General features: G+C 47.3%; 1 protein-coding gene and 1 pseudogene across 1 annotated transcript in view; both read right to left on the bottom strand.

The window, feature by feature from the left end:
• Window positions 1-792: 792 nt before the first annotated feature.
• LOC148451034 (ADP-ribosylation factor-binding protein GGA1-like) overlaps window positions 793-26764 on the bottom strand; it is a gene marked incomplete at its 3' end in the record, with an annotated part of 127456 nt that continues 101484 nt past the window's right edge. Inside the window, exons 5-6 of the mRNA XM_088462353.1 lie at window positions 978-1101; window positions 793-893 (exon numbers count right to left, since the gene is read on the bottom strand). Of these exons, the coding sequence (XP_088318479.1) occupies window positions 793-893; window positions 978-1101 (225 nt within the window). The remainder of the gene's footprint in view (window positions 894-977; window positions 1102-26764) is intronic.
• On the bottom strand, window positions 1563-19037 carry LOC148451035 (uncharacterized; annotated as a pseudogene).

The following is a 26764-nucleotide window of genomic DNA, read 5'->3' on the forward strand; positions in this document are numbered from 1 at the left end:
CAGCGGCTTCACACCCCCCGGGTGCATCCCACATACTGGAAGGACAGTAACATTACACGCCCTTATAGTAACAGCTGAATGTACCAGGACTGCCCCCTGCAGCAGCTTCACACCCCCCCCGGGTGCATCCCACATACTGGAAGGACAGTAACATTACACGCCTTTATAGTAACATGTGAATGTACCAGGACTGCCCCACTGCAGCGGCTTCACACCCCCCCGGGTGCATCCCACATACTGGAAGGACGGTAACATTACACGCCCTTATAGTAACAGCTGAATGTACCAGGACTGCCCCCCTGCAGCGGCTTCACACCCCCCCGGGTGCATCCCACATACTGGAAGGACGGTAACATTACACGCCCTTATAGTAACAGCTGAATGTACCAGGACTACTACTTCTTGCCATTTTGCTACAATTTCCTGAATGTATGACGTCTCCATTATGGCGAGTACCTGCAACATCCAGTTATTATGTTTCTAAATCAGCTGCTTTTTTTAATATGTCTTATGAGTTAATGTACTTAAGTACCTTCTAAGTTTAGTATGGTCTATAATTGTCTATGGTGGTCTATATATCTTTGTTTTTAATTTAATATAATAAACTTGTTTACTTTTCTTTTTACCCATATGGAATATTTGATATATTGACTAGCTTGCGTCTGTTAGGTAGACAATCACTATACTTCACATTTTAGCTTCACCTTGGATCAATAAGGCAATTGAGAGGTGGTCAGAATCAATAGTAAATGGGCAAACGGGACTTCAGTGGTGCCAACAAGCAATTATTACCTTTGATTTCTCATCATCATCGAAAATAGCATTCTTAGGTCGAGGGGGTAGCGGAGGCATCATGGCTTCTGCTGGCAGCTTGGGATCTTCCTTTAAAATCCCTAAACAAATAATTTACTTGATTAGAGTAGGAATGGGAAAAATATATAATTGTATTGAATTGCCTTCACTTCAAACAGACCCACCTTGCTTCTTCAGCATCTGGTAGGCCTCCGCGATCTTCACTTCCCCCGGGAGACCCAAAGTCCAGCTGTATAGCAGCTCCAAAATCTTTAGTTTTACTCTTTCTGGAGAGCGGCTTCCAAGATACTATATAATTATAACAGAGTAGGGAGCATTATAAATAATTCAGTGTGTCTTCATGCAAATCTAAGTACAAGCATAGGGATCTTTACCCTGTAAGTAATTACCCTCTGACACATAAGTAAAATAAAAACACTGGTCAAACAACAGTTTTGATAGGTATTTTAAGTATTTGTTATGGTGAATCCATATAATCCAAATAAGCAATTCGGGTTTTCCTATGTTTTCTTGTGACGCCATGAGGGCGTCTTCCTATGTTTTCTTGTGACGCCATGATTATACTCCTCATTTAGAATAAGCACAGAATTTATATTAAGCTGAAATGATAATGCTGGCAGTATAAGATGTGAATCCTGTCATAAAGACTCTTAGTCATGAACTCAACAAGTGGCGCTTGTTCATTGACTCCTCAAAAGTCCGCTTAAAGGCAATTCTTCTTCATAAAATAAATTCTTGTCCTTCTGTACCTACAGCACATGCTGCAAACAGTAACGAGCTGCTTTTAGAAAAGGTCCAGTATCAGAAATACAAGTGGAATATTCCAAGTAGATCTTTAGCTAAGGTTACACCAAGTACCGTTGTTCTTTATGTGAGTAGGGCATTAAGGACAAACAAAACCACTACATTCAGAAGGATTGGCCATAACTACCTCACCTTTCCCACACAGTTGTGGTGAGCAGGTAACTTGCTGACCCTGATGAAGTGTATCATCCTCCTTTGCACATCAAGTTTGGACTCATGGAAAACTGTGCTAAAACGCAAACTAGATTTGAGTAATTGAGAAATCATTTAATTTTACAGATCAGTGATGCCAAGAATAAAAAAAGGTATTTCAGACTAAACATGTTTGTACCTAAACCCGCCCCATTACATCACATTAGCCCAAATGGAGCCAATCAGATTCAGGTTAAACCTAACCAAGCCCATAGGAGAGTCTATACAAATATATACTGAAACCGGAACCACACAGAGCACAGTGTCCCCCAGATGGATTAAGAGAAACAGATTTAACAGTAAGTACCAAAAATCCTCTTTTCTCTGTCCTTCTATTTGGGGGCCACTGCCAGCGATGGTGTAATTCCAAAGCTGTCCCTTGGGTAGGGTACACCAAGCTACGCAAAAAACTTTATGCCCAAAACTGGCGAGTCTAACTGCAAACCCAAAGAACTTAAAATTTGATAAATGTATGAATGGAGGACCAGGTGGCCACCCTGCAAAACTGCTCCACCGATGCCCCACGTTGCGCTGCCTAAAAGGCGGTCACAGATCTAATAGAATGAACCACAATATGTTTGAGAACCAGGACCTGGTCTAGGACAAATATCTGACGAATAGTAGCCATGATAAATCTGGCCATTGATTGATTTGTTTCTGGCCTTTAACTAAACCTTTTTTCTGAAAGTCTAACACCCCTGGTGATCTCCAGAAGGAGCTGAATCCTGTCGCCTTGACCCCTTAATTTACCAGAAATACCCTTGCCATATTAACCGGTAGGCAAATAAATGTATCCATCTCAGGGTGGCATAAGACTGTACCTGAAATAGGTTCTGTACACAATCCCTGAGCTAAAGTTCTTGACAGAAGTTAGACTACGGATGTGGATATTCTTGTTCCAATTTGGCTAAGATCCAGAGCTGCAAAGTCTAGATTATCAAATTTTGCCTGCCTGTGTTCCACCAATGTCACTAGACCTAGGCCTACCTAACTACCAACTTACGAGGGCTGATTGAAAAGTAATGAGACTGCCTCTGTTTTTCTGTCCCATAGGTAGACGTGACAAGTCTATGCTGGTTATTGTGAAGCTCATACATCGATGTGTCTGAACCTGTGGTTGGAACTGCCATAGTCCTCTTTGTTTGGTCACAGCAAGTAGAAGATCTTCATACTTTTCGTCAGAGCAGATGAGGAAGACGTGTTCGAGGTTACATTAGAGATGTGTGACTGAATTTTGGGTTAAACTTGGAAAAAGTGGACATTAACTATGAAATGTTACAGAAAGCATAGGGTGGAGAAACAATTAGCCATGCTGCAGAATTTCGGTGGTGGAAGCACTTGATGATGGACTGAGGAAGTGCGATTTGGGAGACCATCCACCGCGGTTACAGATTTCAACATTGCCAAAGCTACGGAGATGTTGCAAAATGACAGAAGGTTAACTTTTACGCAAACTTTCGGCTTCACTTGGCATCTCATTTGTACGGGTTTAGTATATTGTGACAAAGGAACTGAAAATGCATCACGTGTGCCAGGTGGGTACCCAGAAATCTCACAGAAGAGCAGATGCGCCGACGAGTTGAATCGTGCAAGTACACCGTTCCAATGACGGAGAGGATACCCGATTTCCTGACATTGATTGTGACGTGTGACGGATCGTGGATTCGTCATCATGATTCGAAATCCAAACAACAGTCCAGTGTATGGAGACACGCAAACTCGCCTCCACCGAAAAAATTCTGTGTGATTCCTTCTATGTGTAAAATCATGCTTCTGCTGTTCTTTGATGTGCACGGTATAATCCTACAGCGCTGGGTTCCCCGTGGACAGAAAATTAATGGTGACTACTATGCAAACGTTCTGAAAACCCATTTGCGTGGAGCCATGAGGAAGAAAAGATCATATTTGCTGAAGAAAGGATGATTTATGGTCTTACCTTGTTAAATCCTTTTCTTCGACTCCATATGGGGCACAGGGATCACTTTAGGTATATCCTGGAGTGTCTGGGCACCAAACAGTTAATCATTTTCTTCCCAGCAGCCCTCTCCACTATACCCTGCCCCCAGCCGGCCAGTTTAAGTTAGCATGCCAATGGCAGGAGCGACGAGAAGAAGAGGGAGACAGAAGACCGGCACACACTCAGAACAAAGTCAGAGAAAGGTACGCCAAGAGCCGGCATCAGAGGAAATAGACCCCACAAGTCAGGTGTGTTATGGTGGGTGCTCTGTGCCCCCTATGGAGTTGAAGAAAAGAATTAAACAAGGTAAGACCATAAATCCGCATTTCTTCTTCCTCCACTAGGAGGCACAGGGACTACTCTTGGAAGTCCTAAAGCTGTCCCCCAATGGGTGGGGATGCTCCTGGGCTGCATGGAGAACCCCTTAGCCTGAAGGCCACACCCAAAGACGCAAAGGTGACAACTGTATAGAAACAATTGAAGAGTGAGCAGAAAATCATGTGGCAGCTGTACAAGCTGTACCGCAGAACGCCACGCTGAGCGGCCTAAGAAGGTCCACCGACCTTGTGTAAAGAGCAGTCACCACAACCGGGGCAAGAGATCAGCCAGAGATTGTACCGGATAGCCAAGCGGGGCCACCAAAATAAATTGTTCAGAAACTGCCCAACCCCGCTTGAGAAAATTGTACAGGACCACAGAGAAACTGATATCTGGGTCTGTCCACGAAAAATCACTCCGCAGGAGTAGAGGCACCGATACACAACTCTGGATAGGAATCCAAGTGAGACCGCAGAATGGCCTGATGTAAGTATAAGATCTGAGAGAATAGCGACAAGACAAGGCGCTCAGACACCTACTGCGCCAAGCGATGGCAAGTAGGAAACAGCTATCCCGGAATCCAAGGCATAAGCAATGTGCACCGCAATCAAGGAACCGAGGACTTCTCAGGGAGCTTACTGAAGAGACCAAAGAGCCGTGGAGAGGTTTGATGGAGCCACCTGGTCTGAGACCTGTTTCTCTATGAAGAGAGTCGCAATCCCAAACCCCAAACAATCTGCAGAAGAGAGAGGACCCATAGTAGCTGCAATAACATGGGGGGAAGCCTCTAACCAAATCACCCAATAGGTCCCCCTACTCGGTAAGAACTCTGACCGAAGTGGGCTACTAGGCATGCAGCAGGGTACAACTGACCCCTCTGGAAATAACCTTCCTAGCTTCTAGGACAGGTGTCAAGAACCATTCTGGCAGTGAGGCAGGACAGATGCTGACAGTAGTACAGACCCGAAGACCATAGTGCCGTCTGTAGAGGAAGACGCAGTGGAGTGCCGACTAAAAGGCGGAAAGAGCTGCATACTACAGCCGCCGTGGCCAAGCTAAGCCACAAGGAACATTGTGCTCCCTTCCAACTGTGACTCGCGGGTGTATGGAAAGTGGAGGAAAAACAAATAAAAGCGGAAAATTCCACTGTACCTCCAGAGTGACCAATAAGAGAGCTCCCGAAACTGTGAAGCCGGAACAATATCTCGGTAACCAGCGGGTATGCAAGACATCATAATTTCGATGTCCATCAGGCCCAAGTGATCACAAGGCGCTGAAAAGAGTCAATATGCAGAACTAACTCATCCGAGTGTGGGGCAGCTTAAGAGTTTGCTGCTCCAGTAGAACTGTGGGAAGGAAGACTGAGCTATAAGATGCTGCTCCGCCCAACTAGGGGAGCCGTCAACCGTCTTAATGGAGCCACAATTGAGAGCGCCACCCTGATGGCTTATGCGGGAAATGTGTGTCACGTAGACGGACCAGACCTGGACCGGACGATGCTGGAGGAGAGGTAAAACCAGACAGAGAGCTCTGGAGATTATCCAGAGCAGCAAGAGGTAGATCGGTAACAGGCTCCCCTGAGCCATCCACCAATTCTAAAGGTCTAATGACAAGGTTACTGCCCTATGGCAACGAACATGTGTATCGGTTCTGAGAAGGACCCCTGTCCTGGATTGCAAAAGGAGCGCCACTAGCTACCACAAAATAGGGATTATAGCTTGCGTCATAAAAAGCAGTCAGAATTTATGTCATAAGACTCAAATTTCCCTGGCAGGGAATGAACTCCATCCCATCAAAGGGGTAGACTAGAGAGCCCAAGATCTGCCTGCATCTTAACACTCGGTAGAGATGCCAGAATAGTGGGAACGGTAACCGGAAAACCTTTATTCTAACAGCAGGGAGGAATACCGCCGAACCCTGGAATGCAGCAAAGCATTCATCCATGGGTCCAGTGACTGAGCCCCAAAGAAGAAACTGCCATTCATAGGAGCCCTGTCCTGAACCTTATGAAAAACATGAGGGGCTGTGGACCTTCCTAGGAATTGAACCTGTGACTAACATAGTCTAAAACTGGAAGAAAAGGTCCCGTACAGTCTACCTGAGGAAGTGCTGGTGACTGACTTGAATGGCCATATGAAAATAGGCCTCCTAGGTGTGAAAGGATGCTCTAAACACTCTAGTCTGAGCGAATGACGAAGCAGAGCGTCCCCATGCGAAACCTGAGAATCTTGGAGTCCCTGCTAGCGCCCAGATAATGAGGATGAGCTGCAACAAGCAGTCCGGCATCTGACCAGTAAGAGGCCGATATAGTATTTTGCACCCTCTTAGACAGGGGATCTGGACAATGACCCTGGAGGTCAGAGGGGAGCAAAAGAGCTCTGGCAGCTTTTGGGGGGGTGTGGGAAACCCAATAAAGTATATACGAGTCTCTAAGGGGACTGGAATCTGGGCTGTGCTGGTCCCAAGATGGGAACACTACCACTGAGCATTATTTAATCAGCTAGGCTGTTTGTCAGAAGTGGGATCTGAACCCACGTCCCCAGAGAAGACTGCAGCCTGGGCACAGAGCCCTAGACCACTCGGCCATCTCGACCCCACACTGGGGTTCTTTGGGTGGTATTCCATCCTAACCTGTGTCAACAAACCTGCCAGTTATCTGGAAGACTAAGGTAACCAACGTCAGGATCCAGGTCCCATAGAGGAGGAACTTCCTTAACCTAGAACGTCGATGGTCTAGTGAAAAAGGCAGAGAATGTATTTGGGCCCTACCTAGAGACTCTCGTCCAACCCCGAATCAAGAAGACCCTCTCTAAACACAGAAGGGCCTCTAAGTCCTTAGAGTCCAAGACAGCGCGCCAGGAATGCAGTCAGATGACTGTCCTGGCCACCACAGCAGATATATCCACACTTAAGAGGTTAATACGACTATGTCAATGACCTCCAAACTAACTAGGTAGTAGCTTGTCCCAAGAGACAATAACTTGTCCTCGAATGGAGACCGTCCTGTAGGGCATCTGTCTGGCAGCCCCCAGCCCTAGTTACCCAAGAAAAAGCGAGGGACATGCACTAGAATAGATCATTCTGGGGAACTATACAGCTGCCCAGAATAGTAGATCTAACAAGTCAGACAAAAAGTAATAACCATGGATTCCCACGTTGCCAGACCATGATGCTGGTGCGGATAAACTAAAGCAATGTGCTTATAAACAGAAACCTCCGGTAGGTGCTAGAGCTCCTAGCAGAATACTGTCGTCATACCCTTAGTCAACACCCAGGTACCTGGGCTCTAGACTAGTGGCACTGTTTAAAAGAACAGAAATATCCTCATCAGGGTCTCTACCTTTTAAAGGAATGGAGGCTCTGGCATTCTGTGCCGAAGGAGCAGATTCACAATCGGGCAGAACTTCGCTCTGTCTGGCCTGTGCTGAGCCAGTGGCGGGCTGGGCCGGGGGGCAGGGCGCCATGTGCCCCCCGGGCCGCAGCGTCATGCGGGCCGGTGCAGTCTGTGTCACTGTGACACAGACTGCACCGCATGTGTAGCGCTGACCGGACGGAGTCGGCAGCTGTGTGTTTGCTGTAATCAGCAGCCGCTGAGAGTCTGTCAGACTCTCATCGGCTGCTGCTGCTCCCACTGCGGGAGCCATCTTCCGGCTCCCGCAGTGGGTAATGGGAGAGACGTCGTCATGACGACGTCTCTCCCATAATGCAAAGCGGCCAGAGGAGCCGGTGGAAGTGTCGGGACCAGGAGAGGGAGTTTCAGGTAAGTGTTTTTATTTTTTTATTAAGTCTCTCTCTACTGGGGGGGGGGCACTACCAAGGGGGGGGATTACTATGGGGGCACTACCAAGGGGGGGGATTACTATGGGGGCACTACCAAGGGGGGGGATTACTATGGGGGCACTACCAAGGGGGGGATTACTATGGGGGCACTACCAGGGGGGGGATTACTATGGGGGCACTACCAGGGGGGGGATTACTATGGGGGCACTACCAGTGGGGGGGATTACTATGGGGGCACTACCAGGGGGGGGATTACTATGGGGCACTACCAAGGGGGGATTACTATGGGGGCACTACCAGGGGGGGGATTACTATGGGGCACTACCAGGGGGGGGATTACTATGGGGGCACTACCAAGGGGGGATTACTATGGGGGCACTACCAGGGGGGGGATTACTATGGGGGCACTACCAGGGGGATTACTATGGGGGCACTACCAGGGGGGGATTTCTATGGTGGCACTACAAGGGGGGGGGACTACTACTACTGGGGGCACTACTACTACTGGGGGCACTACCAGGGGGGGGTGGATTACTACTGGGGGCACTACAAGGGGAGGACTACTACTACTGGGGGCACTACAAGGGGGGGGGACTACTACTACTGGGGGCACTACTACTACTGGGGGAACTACAAGGGGGGACTACTACTACTGGGGGCACTACAAGGGGAGGGGACTACTACTAGGGGCACTGCATAGGGGGGAGGGGACTACTACTAGGGGCACTACATAGGGGGAGGGGACTACCACTGGGGGCACTGCGAGGGACCACTGCTGGGGGCTCTATATAAAGGGCAATACTGGGGGTACTGCATAGGGGGGAGACTACAACTGGGGCCACTATTTAAGGGACATTGCATAAGGGTTACCACTATTGGGGGCACTGCATTGGGGGGGTGGACTGCTACTGGGGGCACTGCATAGGGGGTACCACTATTGGGGGCACTATATAAGGGGCTTACTACTGGGGGCACAAGGGGCACTGAACAGGGGGGACCACTACTGGGGGCACAAGGGGCACTGCATAGGGGGGATCACTACTGGGGGCACTACTGGAGGCCTGCATAAGGGTGTTATCTCCTGTAGCACATGGCGGCACTGCATATGGGCACTTACGACAGGGGGCTGCCCCTAATCTTTATTTTTACCTTACATTAATCCCATATGGACCCACCTCCTCCCTGAAACACTTGAGGGTGGGCGGCGCCGTAGCACGCACGTTCTTCGGGCACCCTGGCTACACGCTACTCCTCTGCAAGGGCCGCCTGCATGCATTTGCCCCCCAGGCTAAAAGTTGCCAGCCAGCCCCTGTGCTGAGCTATACTAAAGAATAAAATAGATCCAGCATGCTGTCACTAAAGCAGCTGGAAAAGGGTATTGTCAGTCCCAATAATAATTACAAAATAAATAAACATAGAACCAGCGCTTAAAATAACCAAATAGATGGACAGTTTCAAGATACAAAAAACATATTTATTCAATTGTCTAAAATCGACACTAAAAGATATGCGCATTTATGCAAATTGAATTCATGAAATATTATCACAGATAAAAACAGACATATTAAATAAAAATAATATAATAATATAAGGATGGGATCATCCACAAATGCAACTGGGCTCCCAAGTCCTAACTCCAGTTTATAACACTTGGGAGCCCAGTTGCATTTGTGGATGCAATTTGCATAAATGCGCATATCTTTTAGTGTCAATTTTAGACAATTAAATAAATATATGTTTTTTTGTATCTTCAAACTGTCCATCTATTTGGTTATTTTAAGTGCTGGTTCTATGTTTATTTATCTGTGCTAAGCCATACCTAGCATCAGCCAGTCATGTACTAAGAAACTGAAGGACTGCTGCATCTACCTGGCTCTACGGCAGGTGTGAACGTCCTGTAGGAAGGAGACCTGCGCATTAGAACGCTGGACCATAGAAGGTTCTAACTGGGCTGGGTGCTGAAAGCTGGTTGGTTAACATCCACATTACCTGTAATTGCCGGCTTCCTTAACTGGTAGCCGTGGTCGAAGGAACCCCCATGCAGCGTAGCCTTGAAACACCTGGCACAAAGGCCTGTGATAGGGATTCCTCTGCCATCGTGGTTCGGATTGTCAGAACACAGAGGAAAGTAATTTATACATAGAGGCCTCCAAACAAATGTTCAACCTGATTGATTCAGCCTTCTCTCCACATAACATAGGGGCACCCACCTCCATCAGTGCTTCAACCTTGGAAGCCATTTAAAAGCAGCCCAAGTGTATCCTCCACCTAAAAGTTATAAAAACAGTGATGTGCAGTGAAAGATAAAGCACCACAAATAAAGAAATAAGTGGGCTATAGAGAGAATAACTCAGATCATACTAAAGTCATTTCTAGATGATTTCTGAGGAAACAGAGGGTTAACACAGGCACTGAAATTGCGTGGCACAGGTGTGCTCACCTCCTTGTTAAAAGCAATCTAAGTGTATTCCGCACACAAGGCTGAAGTAATGGTGCGTACTTTAATTAAAATGCAAAGTGGCAATGCACCTGAAACAATATATTTCACAATATAACAAGGGAGGAACCACAAACACCTGTGGGGTGTTCCCTAGTGCCACTCAATGCACTGACTAAATGGGCTATAATACTCAACAATCCAGCCACAGAGGGCAAGAGGGAGTATAATATTACTACCAGGCAGCTAGGAGCCAGGTATGTAGGAGACTGAAGCCCAAGCTTCTCCCTGTGTCTAGGGCTGAGGGAGACGCGATTTCAAATGGCTGCTCAGCATTCTAGGAGAGGAGCAACTCTGAGTCGTGCAGATAACAATGTTGCAAGTGCGCCCAGGGGCGGGGTAGGGGCTAACAGGCTGTGCTTACCTCCCCCTTAGCTGACAAAACCCCCAGGGACTGCGATTGTACACTGCCGCAGCTGTTCCGTTACACACTGCCCTGGTGGTCCAGTGGACGGAGCAGCATGCAGGACCGACACTACACCCACAACACCGGCATTATAGCCGCGTTGATATGGCTCCCTCCCTTCAAGCAGGGAGCAGTCTTACCTGCCAGGCGACTGGCTGCGGGCTTGGGGAGCAGAGAGAGAGACTTGCGCTGTCCCTGCTTGGTAACCGCGGTGGAAGTCACCAGCCCACTCACTGGTGCTGCCGCCCCGGCGCTGGTGTCGGAACGGCTGTGCCGGCATCTGCAGTCGCCTGAACAGACCGCTCAATGATACAGTACAAAAAAATTAAATAACCAGGATACCACTTAAAAGCAGCCCCCATAGAAACGGCGCCACTCCTGCCGCACCAAAATTCAACTGGCTGACATGTGTCTGGGATATAGTGGAGAGGGAGCCTGGGGCTGCTGGGAAGACAATGAGTAACTGTTTGGTGCCCAGACTCTCCTCTCCAGGCTATACCCGGAGTGATTCCTGTGCCCCTTAGTGGAGGAAGAAGAAACAGTGGTTGTTGCTATAAGACAATGGCGATGCCCGACCACATGTTGCTGCTGTTACATTGGAAGCACTGACTGAAATTACTGGGACAGCGCTGGAACACCCTCCATATAGCCCGGACTTAGCGCCCTGCGATTTCTCGCCATTCCCAACCCTGAGAAAACAACTGCGCGGAAAGACATTCTCAGCAGATGATGAAGGGAGAAACGCCACAGCTGTAACACTAACAGTGATGTCACAAAACCGTCTACTGCGCGTCTTTAAATCGTTGATGATACGCTGAAAAAGAAAAACGTTCAGATCAAGCGGAGTCATCGTATTCTGAATAAAATATCAGTCTCATTACTTTTCACTCAGCCCTCTTTATGTGTGTATATAACTATATATATATAGTTATATACACACACATAAATAATCACTGAGCCCTTGTACGTATGTACACACACATTATATATATATATATATATATAATAAATAAATCACTCAACCCTCGTACAAGCTGCGGTGTAGTGGTGGCTTCTGATGATTGCGCTATAAGGTCCTCCACTCTACATGGAGTTTCCCACTTACCAATCAATCTTTTTTAGTAATGGATAATGTGTCTGTAATTTGCATATAATCTGAAGCTTGCGATCACGTTCGGTTCATGACTTGCAGATTAAATTTTCCAAATGCAAAAAACTGTTTTAGAAAAACATTTGATTATTATTACTCCTTTTAAACAGCATATTGCCAAGTTCCCGACTCCTCAACGTCTTCCAAACTGCCCAAACTACATCCATTCTAGGTCTGATTTCTCTATCTTGGAAGGAGCACCAAGAATCAGATTCTCCTTAGGAGCAAAGCACCTGACTCAGAGATGGACAGATTTGCAGAGCTGCTGTGTGTCAAACATCGCCTTGCTGCATTTGCCATCCCAGCACTGCCACCGACATCGCAGGCTGGCATAACCACTGTGACACGATGGTGGCTCCTTTGGTCAGGCTGCAGGAACTGAAGCTTCCCGCAGCCTGGCTGGTGCCTGGTCACGCTAAAGGCCAGGATTCCACATCCCACAACGCAGACCCTGGCCTCGTCCATCCTGAAAAATGGATACAACACACTCCCGTTTCCGGGAACGACGACCAGGCACGCCTCCCAAACTCCGCAGCATGTCAATCGGATGAACATACATCTCTGAATCAGGCCAAAAGACAGTACTCTACAACTTAGCCAGAGTAGGTCTATACAGAATACGCTGTAAGGGAGAGGAAACATTGGCCAGATTTTGTACCGATTTTACATGTAGTGATGCTAAAGGCCCCCAATAACCCTGGCTGACTGCACCAATGGGGAAGAGGTGGTGTGTGACAAGTGTCTACACCCCATGAGACATGTGACAAGCTGCTGGTTGTAACTTTTATTAAATCATATGTAAAACAGCTAAATATTTTTTTGTTTTTGTATATAATAAAATGCAATTGATAAAACTGTGTGTTGTCCACAATTATTCATGCTTTTATATCACTGCGCTTTAATTCAATATGACGCACTATTTGTGAATGTACTCCTGATTGGTGAGTATTATTAAAGGTCCCTGTCAGTGTAAAATTCAATATGTCCTATCACCAATAATAATTCCCAGATAGTAAATTATGGAAGTAACAGTAGAGAATTTATAACCTCATCGGGGACCCATTATCCCTCATATGAAACATATGGTATTATATCCCTTCCTCAAACTTATACAGCGTTTAGTAAATAATGTGTAATTGCATCACACATAATGCAGGCCTGCATCCACATCATATGTACATCATTATCTCATAGCTGCATATTGTCTCTCACCAGGGATTAAAACAAATATATATATTGATGTCTCTTTTAGAGGTCTATAGTAACAGATCAACTGACACATTGTACTGTATCAATAGTGGAATAGCTACAAAATATTGCAACTGTTTCATTTTCCCATTTATGTGCGTCTGAGCCAGTCAGTGGGCATATCTGTAGCCCCTTATTCAGGCATGATAGCAATCACCAAGTATGTCTCCCATCAGGTAAGTTCAGTGCAATTTCCTGAGATATGGACCTACAGTATTGATAGTGCGCGTCACACAGTATTCATATTCTTCCTCTATGTCTAGTGCGACGCTTCCACAAACACTTTACACATACTGTAATACAACAGGAGTACAGCGTGATTAGATGGAATACATTTAAAAAACACGTGGCATGCTAATGGTGCACGCCACGCGTGGTCCTGACGCACGTTTCGCTATGTCAGCTTACTCATAGGAGCAACTCGTCCTCTGGGTTGCAGCAGACTAACTATCCTTGCGTAATACAGATATGGTATGCCATGACACCATGTGGTTAACTGCAATTCAGCACTCTCACAGAGTGAGTGCTGTCACTCACAAAATGGCAGATCTGCTAATTCACAGACTTGTGTCCTCATTGGAATACACACATGCAGTCTATGCACCTGAGGTCTGAGCAGAACATACAGCTGCACAGATGGGATAAGAGTATAGTGGATGGGGGAACAGGGGCAGAACATTGCCCATAATATGTTCTCCCCGCTTAAGCTATTTTATATTAATATTTTTGTGTACATGTAATGTGAAGATACCAGGGGACCTGGGTATCCTGGGGTTCAGGGATCACACAGTGGAGGAGGTTATAATGAATGCAAGATGAACTTTATTCATGGAGACACAGAAATCCAGCAAACAGTAAGCAGGGTTTTATCATTACAGTCCACTCAGAGTTCAGCAAAGTCTTTTCCAGCTGCTGTATATCTCCTCCCTACCTGGCCAGCAATGGCAGCTGTAACAGGGCACACAGAGCTGCTATATATCTAAAGACACTGAGAGGGGACAACACCCCAACCTTCAGAGTCACACTGTACTCACACACTAACCCACTATTCCCCTTGCTGCACCACCCTACTTCCCTCTCTCTCTCATTGGTGGGCCCTGGTGTCAGTCTTTCCAGAGAGGGAGGAGGAGGGCTTTGTAACAGGAACACTCCCTTGCTGTCTGCTGCTGGCAAACTTCCTGTATGAGACATGCAGACTGAGGGCTTCAATTTAAGAACACAGAACTGGGTCATGGGGTTAACTCTTTTCAACATGCAGACAAGTCCTAGAAGTCCTTTTCCCTTGTCTCCTCACATACTTCCCCCTTCTTAAATCGAGGAGACAGACATGGTCCCAAATGTTGGAGTCCTGACTGTCGACTCGGCCCGAGGGTCTGCGAAGCTTGATATTTGTTTCCTCACATCTGGATAGCCCGTCAGCATTGTGATGTTCTCGTCCCTTTTTGTGAGAAATGGAAAAGTTGAAACTTTGTAATGCCAAACTCCACCTCAACAACCTCCCATTTTCCCCCAAGGTTCTGTTTAGCCAATACAATGGGTTATGGTCAGTGACAAGTGTAAATTGCTTCCCATAAAGATATGGTTGTAGCTTCTTTAAGGCCCAGACTATGGCTAGACATTCTTTTTCGATTGTGGCGTAGGCTCTCGGTCAGCTAGTTTATGGGATAGATACACGATTGGATGTTCTCTGCCATCTTCTCCCACTTAACTCAACACTGCCCCAAGTCCACACCCTGATGCGTCTGTCTGCACAATAAACTTTCTGTTGTAGTCAGAGGCAGCCAACACTGGGGCTCGAGTCAGCAAGTCTTTTAAGGTGTTGAAAGCTTGCTCACATTCAACAGTCCATTAAATATTTCGAGCGTATCTCTTTTTGGTCAAGTCTGTCAGAGCCTTGGCCACAGTGCTGTAATGTGGTATAAATTTCCTGTAATAGCCAGCGACTCCAAGGAACGCCCGCACTTGTTTTTGGTTGACAGGTTGGGGCCACTTGGCAATAGCCTCCACCTTTGCCGGATCAAGTCTGATAGCACCTACTTCGATCCGATGTCCTAGGTACTGAACCTCAGCCATCCCCATCTGACACTTATCTGGGCGTATGGCGAGTCCAGCCTGTCTAATCCTCTTCAGCACTTCTGTCAACTGAATTAAATGTTCCTCCCAGGTATGGCTGAAGATGGCAATGTCATCTAAGTAGGCTTGGGAAAAGTCTTGACACCCCTCCAGGAGGTCATTAACCATTCGCTGGAATGTGGCAGGGGCGTGCTTCATCCCGAAAGGCATGGTAGTCCACTCAAAGAGTCCTTCCGGTGTGATGAAGGCAGAACGCTCCTGGGCCTCTTTGGTAAGTGGGATTTACCAGTAGCCTTTGCTCAAGTCCAGCGTTGAGACAAACTCAGCCCCTCCAATCCGATCCAGTAGCTCATCAACACGGGGCATAGGGTAAGCATCAGTGGTGGTGACTTCGTTCAATTTGCGATAGTCCACACAAAACCGTATGGTCCCATCTTTCTTATGAACCAACACAACCCCAGCAGCCCATGGGCTTTTAGATGGCACTATAACCCCCAAAGCTAGCATCTCCTCGATCACAGCCTTTACCTGCCTCATAACACTCGGAGTCATCCGGTAAGTGACTTGTCGGATGGGCCTAGCACTCCTAGTGTCCACATGGTGGGCGGTCAGATGAGTTCGACCAGGTAAACAAGAAAACTGGGCCTGTTCAGCCTCTAAGATCCTCCACATCTCCTGCTGCTGGGCTGCTTTCAACTGTTGTCCCATCTGGACTGATTCCACTCCTTTCTTTTTAGCAGCTCCCAAAAGGTCAAGCAATGTATCAGTTTCTGGTGTCTCCATCGGAGGACAACATACCGCCATTGTTACTACTTGACGATCACGATAGGCCTTAATTCGATTTACATGGAAGGTGCGTAGGTACTTCCCTCCCTTATCCAGGGCAATCACGTAATTGACCGGTCCAGTGCGCCTTACCATGGTATACGGTCCTTCCCACGTGGCCTGCAGTTTGTTTCTTCGCACTGCGATAAGCACCATTACTTTTTGCCCTGGATGCAACTCTCGGTCTTGAGCGTGGGCATCATACCATTCCTTTTGTCTCTCTTGTGATTCCCTGAGATGCTCTTGGGTTACCTGTAGCAATCTTCTCATGCGGTTCCGCATATTCTCTACATATTGTAAAATGGGCTGCTGGTGTTCTTGGAAAGTTCCCTCCCATTTCTCTTTTTCTCTTTCTGACCAGGTCTAGAGGCCCCGGCACTCTCCGGCCGTACAAAAGTTCAAATGGGGAATATCCAGTAGATGCCTGTGGGATTTCCCGATAAGCAAATAGAAGCTGTTGAAGGGCTCTCTCCCAGTGCCTCCCCTCGGACTGCACGTAAGCTTGTAGAAGTCTTTTTAGCATTCCATTTAACGTTCACAGAGTACGTTGGTCTGTGGATAAGAGGTGGTCCGAAGAGGTCGAACCCCCCCACTTTTCCCACAGGGTTTGCATTAGTTCACCTTGGAATTGGGGCCCTTGATCTGTGACAACTTACTGCGGGTATCAAAGCCGACTGAAAATGTCCATCAATGCTTGTGCAATGTGTTCTGTGTCAATAAGATGATAGGGCCACAGCCTCAGGATAGCGTGTAGCAAAGTCCACCAGTGTTAGGATGTACTTCTTTCCCGTATGACTGGGAATAGCTAATGGTCCAACTAGGTCTATGGCAACACGGGCAAAGGGCTCCCCTATAATAGGTAATGGGTGCAGAGGAGCTTTTCGCTGGGGCTTCCCCAGTCTCTGGCAGGTATCGCAGGTGTCTCGATACTGCTTAACGTCTCTAGAGATCCGTGGCCAGAAGAAATTCCGCAAGAATCGGGCCAGTGTTTTACTGGTGCCAAAATGTCATAAGCAAGGGCTAGTAATTGTGCTCTGTACAGTGTAGATACCACCAACTGTTTAGTAGGCATGACTGTTTCCTGTCCAGACTGAAGAACAACCACTCGGTACAGCAATTCCTCTTCCCAAACAATCTTGCTCCCATCAGCCGTTTCCAACCCCAGGTCGGCTGCGGTCCTTAATTTACTTAGGGAAGGGGTCCGTTGGGCCTGTCGAAACTCGCTCCGGTCCACCTTCCCCAAGTCTATCTCTGAAGTACTGGACAAGGGACTGGAATCACTCACCATTGTGGTCGGGGTAGGTTGGTTCTGTATCTGTCACCTGGGTCACTGCTCTTTGGGTTTGGCTCTGGGTCACCACTTGAACGAAGCGTGTCACCAGTCCCTTTCCCAGATCAATCCTGAGAATGACCTTGGCTGGTAGCCCCTTGAGTACTCCGACCTCCACGATTCCTTGATCGGCTCCCCAGTCGAGATGTATCTTGGCGACGGGGATATCGGTATGTTGTCCCTCGGGGGTGGCAATTCGTACACACTGTGCAGGAATCACCCGGGAGGTGGGAATCAGGTCTGGCTCAATCAATGTGAGGCCCCAGAATCTCGTAGGCCCTGTACCCGCTGGTCCTCTACCAACACAGGCTGTAAGTGCCCCTTCATATTCTGAGGAGTTGCCTGCTCCTCCCCCAGAACCAGGTCTGCAATATACACCCCATCCATCATCTCGGCCGCATCTGACTGGATGACCTCATCGCAATAATCCTCCATGGGGTAACATACCACAGAGACAGGGGCCGGTCTAGCCCCAGGGAATGGCCCTCGCGTGCGTGGAAAGTCCCTCGACAAGTGTCCTGGTTGATTGCAGCGGTAACACTTACGAGGTTCTGGGTTAGCCACTTTGAATCTGGGTGGCTGATATGAGATGTTTTTGATAGTGCCTCTTTTACTACTATCATTCATGCGTGGTTCTCTGTTGGGGAGCTTCTCCACTTGTGGGGCTCTTGAACCACCTGTTGCACTGAAGACTCTCCATTCGGGACAGTTAGCTATATATTCATCAGGCCATTCTGCAGCTTGTTCAGGTGTTCTGGGCTTCCAGTCTGCGACCCACTCCTGTACCGCTGGTGCCATCTTAATCATTAGTTGTTCTTCTACAATTCGGTTGACAATCTGCTCCACAGTAGAGGCCTGTCTACCCTCGAGCCATTTTCCAGAAGCTTGCCATAGCTGACTGGCAAACTCTTGGTAGGAAGCAGTCCCACTTTTGCTCAGTGTCCTGAATTTGAGACGATAAGATTCTGCAGTGATCTGGAACTTAGCCAGCAATGCCTTCTTTATACAGGTGTAGACTCCACATTCCTGGGGAGTTAAAGCCCGGTAAGCATCCAGATCCCTACCGGTGAGACTTGGCCCCAAGTACTTGGACCATTCAGCTGGCTCTATCCCATGCACTCCCATGATATTCTCAAAGATCTGGAGGTGAGTGTCAATGTCGGTTTAATTCTCTCGAAATGTGGGAACATCCTTAAATCCCAAGTGCCGCTTCTCTTGTTCAGCCTAACTGGGCGATAGCACAGTTTCGCTGCTAGTAGGGATTTGTACCCCTAATATTGCTTGGATCATTCCAGCTCTCTCTTGTGTAGTTGCACTTTCACCTAGCACCCCCAGCCAGCTCTGTAGTAGGGCGGGAGTAGCGGTGGTTGAATCAGGTAACCGACTGGAAGTGCTTCCACTGCCTGTCGGTCCTTCTTCATCATCACTCAGGTGGTCGGGATCCTCTGGGTGAGCACGATCCCACTTCAACATCCGCAGTACCAGAATCTCCCGGGTGTCAGTCCCATTATATGCAATTCCCTTCATCCTGCAAAATCCTTACAGGTGCGGTTTCCGGGCTGTCCGGTAAAACTTCTCCTGCTCTCTCATGACGTTTTCAATTTGGCCGCCGGTTGCAACTCCTGACTGACTCTCCATGCTGATATTCTCTGGTGTTAGCGTTGCTTCTACTCACTCCCCTGGAATTATTGCCGGGTGACATCCCACCCCAATCCCAAATGTGCGGCAGTGGAAGATACCGGGGGACCTGGGTATCCTGGGGTTCAGGGATCACACAGTGGAGGAGGTTATAATGAATGCAAGATGAACTTTATTCATGGAGACACAGAAATCCAGCAAACAGTAAGCAGGGTTATATCATTATAGTCCACTCAGAGTTCAGCAAAGTCTTTTCCAGCTGCTGTATATCTCCTTCCTACCTGGCCAGCAATGGCAGCTGTAACAGGGCACACAGAGTTGCTATATATCTAAAGACACTGAGAGGGGACAACACCCCAACCTTCAGAGTCACACAGTACTCGCAAACTATCCCATAATTCCCTTTGCTGCACCACCCTACTTCCCTCTCTCTCTCTCATTGGTGGGCCCTGGTGTCAGTCTTTCCAGAGAGGAAGGAGGAGGGCTTTGTAACAGGAACACTCCCTTGCTGTCTGCTGCTGGCAAACTTCCTGTATGAGACATGCAGACTGAGGGCTTCAATTTAAGAACACAGAACTGGATCATGGGGTTAACTCTTTTCAACATGCAGGCAAGTCCTAGAAGTCCTTTTCCCTTGTCTCCTCACATGTAATACATAGATAGTTATACAAAACATATATTTTCCCTTTTTTTTTTTAGGGGGGGCACGGAATTAAAACTTACCTCCGGCATCTGGGATGAACTTACACCACTGTGGGGAAAGGAGACATAGCGGTGTGGATTGGGCTAACAGAATGGCGTCTAGAGGGAAAAATTAGGCAGTACAGATGGGAGCGAGCCAAAGTGATGCAGATTGGTGGAAAATGGTGCACATGGGGAGAAGACAGAGTGGCACAGTTTGGGGGAACAGAGCAACATGATTAGGGGGTACAGAGTGGCATGGATGCGGGAAGACAGAGCAGAGCAGATTGGTAAAGCCAGATTGGTGTTGATGAGGAATACAGACTAGCACAATGGGGGAACACACAACAATAGTGATTGGGGGAAGACAGATTGGTGCAAATGGGTGGGAAGACAGAGTGGTGCAGATGGAGGAATAAAGAGTGGCAGAGATAAGGGGAAGACAGAGTGAAGTGATGCAGATGGAAGGAAACACAGTGGCATAGATGCAGGAAGACAGGGCGGTGCACAGGGGGAAAGATAAATTGGTGTGGATCAGGGCATGCAGACTAGCACAGTTTGGAGAACACAGCTGTAGGGATTGGGGAAGTTATCGCAGCATGGAGGTGGAGATAGTGTACATGTATACACAGAGTATGATAGCTTTAGAAATTGGGAAGCTGAATGTGTATAATGAATGAGATGGATGTATGGAGTGAGAAGGATGTTGGAACTCAGTGAAATTTTTGTGATGACTGAATGGGAAGATTGTGGGCACTGAGTGGGATGTGGGAGCCACATAACTGCTCAGACCTCAGTTGCATAGACTGCATGTGTGTATTCCAATAAGCACACAATTCTGTGAATTAGCAGCTCCACCATGACAGCAATCTCACTCTGTGAGAGTGCTGAATCTGCAGTTAACCACATGGTGTGATGACATACCATATCTGTATTATGCAAGGAACATGTCCATTAAGGCATCAGCCTTAATGATCGTAATATCATTACTTTTTGGAGTTTGAGTGGCAGAAATTCAGTAGGTTTTGTGAATTTTCAGATCATGTCTAAGCAGCCTCAATGGGACATGTGAAACCGTGTGTGTGTGTGTTCCCTCTAGACTGCGGGCAGGGCGCTAAAGCGGCGGTTGGGGAGCCTATGCCTTTGGTGGGCTCCCGAAAGGGGGCATGTTCGACCAGAGAGGGGATGTCAATGTCTCTCTCTCTCTAATATATAAATATAATATATATATATATTATATATATATATATATATACACACACACACACATACATACATACATACACACACACACACACACACAGATAAGGCAGCACTCGTACCATCACTTGCAACAACAGTCCCGGTGTCCTCCTAGGTATCCTCGCAAAAAGGATCCAACATAAATCACTGGAAAGGCAGTACTCGGAAATAACCACTGGACACAGACAGTAATGAATCAACGTTTCGAGAATTTAATCTCTCGCCTTGAAGACGAGAGATTAAATTCTCGAAACGTTGATTCATTACTGCCTGTGTACAGTGGTTATTTCCGAGTGCCGCCTTTCCAGTGAGATATAGATTTCTTCTTTGGGTTCCATAGGGTCATCCAATGCACCAAACAGCGAAGTTTTGGAGCTCCCAGAATGCACTCGGCCTCCTACCTATATACCCTGCACCCAGCCACGGGCATTCAGTTTGTAACCAAGCCTTACAGCAAGAGGCAGAGAGTGGAGAAGGAAGAAAAACTGCTCAAGAAACACTCAATCATGCGAAGAGGGAATCTGTGAATAAAAAGCTTAAAGAACAGATCCCAACTGAGGACAGGTGCATTAGAGTGGGCACCCTGTGGACCCTCTTCCTCAACGAAAAGGAATTATCAAAAGGTATGTTATACCATAATTCTTTATTTCTTCTTCGGGTTCCATAGGGTCCACAGGATCTACCCTACCCTACAGCAGTTCCCTTACGGGTGGGGACGCTCCTACGCAGAGAGGAGAACCCACCGCCCAAAGGAAGCATCCTGTGAGGCAAATATATCAAATTAATAGAATTTGATAAACGTATTCACGGAAGACCAAGTGGCTGCCTTACAAAGCTGTTCAGAGGAGGCACCATGTCTTACTGCCCACGATGGTCCAACTGACCGAGTGGAATGTGCCGTCACCCTGTTAGGAACAGGGAGAGCAGCCTGAGCATAGACTTGTAAAACGAATACGAAGCCAGCGAGCCAACGTCTGTTTGTTGGCCAGCCTCCTCTGTGAAATCCATATAGCACAAAAAGAAAGAGACTCAGATTTCCTAATGGAGCTGGTACGCTCCACGTAAACATGAAGAGCTCGAACCACATCCAAGGAAGCTTCACCTGTAAGACAGGTCTGAAGACTGAAAGCTCGGGACTACAATTTCCTCATTTATGTGAGAACGGGAAACCACCTTAGGGAGGTAGCTTGCCATGGTACAGAGGGCAGCTCTATCTTGATGAAAAATCAGTTATGGCAAGCAACATGACAATGCTGCCAAGTCAAAAACTCTGCGAGCTGAAGAGATGATGAGGACAAAAAGTGTTTCCGCTGTCAGCCATCTTAAGTCCACCTTATCCAAGGGTTCAAAGGAATGCGTCTGGAGAGCCCTGAGAAGAAAAGACAAATCCCACGGTGCCACCGGTGGGAGAAATGGAGGTTGCAGCCGAAGAACCCCCTGAATCCAGCAGAGGGGCAATCTTATGCTGAAACCAAACTGCCAAAGCCGAAACTTGGACTCTCAAGGTAGCCAGGCGAAGACTTAAGTCTAATCCTGCCTGCAAAAAAGCAAGTACTCTAGATACCTTGAACGCTTTAGGATCATATTTTCTATGGGAGCACCAAAGAAAAAATTAAGTCATGAAGGAAGAGGCCCGTCCCCTCAGACAGTAGGCTTACCGTCTGGCTTGGAAGCCGGGAGCTTGGTTGATCAAGATTTCTTGGGCTGCAGTTTTCTACGAGACTGACACTGTCTGGCCGAACACTGTTTCTTCGTCCTACTCTGTGGACGAAAGGACCGAGATGACGACTGCCTTCTAAAAGTAGACGTAGATGGCAATTCAGCAGACTTCGGTGTTGCCCACGAGGTCATTAAGTCATCTTATCCTGGTCCAAACAGTACCTTGCCTGTAAAAAGGCAATGACTCCAGAGCCTTTTTAGACCCTGGATCTGCCTTCCAGTTTTTTAGCCAAAAGGTTAGGGTTAGGGCTGCCACCGAGTTAGCCGAAACCCTAGAAGCCAGGATGCATGTGTCAGTTCCTACTTCCCCCAAATACATAGCAGCTTCCTGCATCTGGCCGAGAAGAGACTGCTGCTCATTTGTTAGATGTACTATGGTCTCCTCCAGAGACCTCGTCCAATCCTCCATCGCCTTGGCCACCCAGGCTACAGCCGTAGCTGGTCTGGTAATGGCCCCCGATAGTGAAAAGATTGATTTCAAGTGATTATCAAACTTTCTATCTGTAACCTCTTTTAAAGAGGATGTTGCAGGAATAGGTAACGTAGCGCTCCTGATTAATCATGTCACGTGAGCATCTACCTTTAAGGGGAACCTCCCATTTACTACACGCCCCTGGTGCAAATGGGTACAGAGAGGTTACATTCCAAGTGGCATGAAAATGCTGACTAGGGTATCCAATGCTTCAGACATGAGATTTGACAACTGCCCCGACTGAGGGAAATAATCCTTTGTCATCGCCTGACGTCTAAAAGACTACCTCCTTAGATGTCAGCACAACCCCCTCTTCCTCTATATTGTGGACAGATCTCACTGCTCTTACTAGAGAGGGAACATCCACAAGGGATTGATGGTCTTCTTTCACCGAGACCGACCCAGAACTCAGAGACTCATTATCTGATGAGGAGGATGAGTTAGACTCCTGAGACAAGACATGACGAGAACCTCCTTTGTGCCCTGCTTACTTATTACCACTGGTCTATCCACCTGCAGATAGGCTGACGACGGTAATATACTCTGGCTAGAGTGAGCAGCCGCATTAGCCCAACAGGGATTCATAGGGGGCAAACACATGGGATGATGTACATGCTGAGAGTACTCCATAGCATGATGCACTACAGCAGCTGGAGCCCGTACCTCCGTGGCTTTACCTATCAGATAGGACAAAACCTCAGGTGTGACAGCCATCCAGGATGGCTCTGGTGCAGGTGTACCAGAAATATTCAATAATGGTTTACACCAGTTTTTACAGAACCCATTCAGGTTAACATCCTGCTCAGACAGGCCTGAAGAACAGGACTTACAGGCTATAAGTACCGGAGGGCTCCCATCCTCACCTTTATCTTCAGACATGACAAAAAATGTATAAATGGTATAAGGTATAGAGTATTAATGCAATGTGACATCAATGAAACACCCCACACACCTGCAGAGGGATGAGGAGAAACACAGTGATAGTTGTACCTGACAGTTTAGAAAACATACACAGTGTACACACAGCAGCTAGCATACAGTCACACACACACAATGCATACATACACAGTGTACACACAGCAGCTAGCATACAGTCACACACACACAATGCATACATACACAGTGTACACACAGCAGCTAGCATACAGTCACACACACACACAATGCATACATACACAGTGTACACACAGCAGCTAGCATAGTCTCTCACACACACACACACACAATGCATACATACACAGTGTACACACAGCAGCTAGCATACAGTCACACACACACTGCATACATACAGTGTACACACAGCAGCTAGCATAGTCACACACACACTGCATACATACACAGTGTACACACAGCAGCTAGCATACAGTCACACACACAATGCATACATACACAGTGTACGCACAGCAGCTAGCATACAGTCACACACACAATGCATACATACACAGTGTACGCACAGCAGCTAGCATACAGTCACACACACAATGCATACATACACAGTGTACACACAGCAGCTAGCATACAGTCACACACACACTGCATACATACACAGTGTACACACAGCAGCTAGCATACAGTCACACACACAATGCAAACATACACAGTGTACGCACAGCAGCTATCATACAGTCACACACACAATGCATACATACACAGTGTACGCACAGCAGCTAGCATACAGTCACACACACAATGCATACATACACAGTGTACGCACAGCAGCTAGCATACAGTCACACACACAATGCATACATACACAGTGTACGCACAGCAGCTAGCATACAGTCACACACACAATGCATACATACACAGTGTACGCACAGCAGCTAGCATACAGTCACACACACACAATGCATACATACACAGTGTACACACAGCAGCTATCATACAGTCACACACACAATGCATACACAGTGTGCAGACAGCAGCTATCATACAGTCACACACACAATGCATAAATACGCACAATTGCTACAGCAATATGGACTCTGGACTAACCAGCCCCCTGAGGGGTACTGGTAGGATATAGAGTGCGCTGTGTGTCAAACCCAAGGGAGAGGTATATAGAGAGACAGACCAAACCTCTGAGACCAACCGCTTCAGCAGGGAAACGAACAAACGCCAAGCTGCGCACGTCTCACACACGAGGTGGTCAATTATAGCAAACCAGACACGGGAATCCGTACCTGGAAGTTCGCCTCTTGGCGGGGAGGAGCGGTCAGGGGAGTGCCTATCTACCCTAGGCTGCGATTTTGACGGACGGGTTCGCTGAACTACAAGGTAGCTAGACGTTGACTAGTGCGCTCTAGTGCGTCTTACCATTCATCCCCGGCAACAGACAATATGGCTCCGGCCACATTAATGAGGACACGTTAGACGAGGCCTTCGCCCGCAGCCCACCGAAGGCATAGACTCCCTGGCCACCCCTTTAGCAACCTGCCAGCAGTCTAGCGGGAACACACACATTAATTTTTATATATATACACACACACACACACACACATATATATATATACATACACACATATATATATATATATATATATACACACACACATATATATACATACACACATATATATACATATATATATACATATATATATATACACACACAACCAGCCATAAAACCACCTGCCTAGTATTTTAAGTCTCCCTCTTGCCGGCAGTACAGCTAAGACCCATCAAGGCATGGACTCCACAAGACCTCTGAAGGTATCACTCCTGTAAATTGCGACGTTGGGCCTCCATGGCTTGCAATTGTTTATTTGGGGAAATTGGAGGCCAAGTCAACACCTAGAACTCTGTCTTCTTTCTGAATCCATTCCTGAACAATTTTTGCAGTGTGGCAGACAGGCACATTATCCTGCTGAAAGAGGACACTGCCATTAGGGAATACTGTTGCTGTGAAGGGGTGTACTTGGTCTGCAACAATGTTTAGGTAGGTGGCACATGTCAAAGTATCATATAGATGAATGCAAGGACCCAAGGTTTCCCAGCAGAAATTGCCCGGAGCATCACACTCCCTCCTCCGGCCTACCTTCTTCCCATAGTGCATCCTAGTGCCATCTCTTCCTCATATAAATGACGCATATGCACCCAGCCATACACATAATGTAGAAGATAACGTGATTCATCAGACCAGGCCACTTTCTTCCATTGCTCCATGGTCCAGTTCTGACACTCGCTTGCCCATTGTAGGCACATTCAGTGATGGACAGGGAACAGCATGGGCACTGTGCCCGGTTTACGCAGCAAGCTGGGATGCACTGTGTGTCCTGACACCTTTCTAGCATAGCCAGCATTTATTTTATCAGCAATCTGTGCTACAGTGGTTCTTCTGTGGGATCAGACCATACGGGCTAACCTTCACTTCCCACTACATCAATGAGCCTTTGGCGCCCATGACCCTGTTGCAGATTCACCGGATGTCCTTCCATGAATTGCTTTTGGTAGGTACGAACCACTGCATGGAAACACCCCACAAGATCTGATGTGTTAGAGATGCTCTGTTCCAATCGTATAGATATCAAAATTAGACTCATTTCCTATTACAGTACTTACTCGTGCGAATTTTACCTGCTCCTAACACATCAACATCAAGAACTGTTTACTTGCTGCC

This window comes from Taudactylus pleione, unplaced genomic scaffold (assembly GCF_031769625.1).
Source record: "Taudactylus pleione unplaced genomic scaffold, aTauple2 ptg001203l, whole genome shotgun sequence".
Taxonomy (NCBI): domain Eukaryota; kingdom Metazoa; phylum Chordata; class Amphibia; order Anura; family Myobatrachidae; genus Taudactylus; species Taudactylus pleione.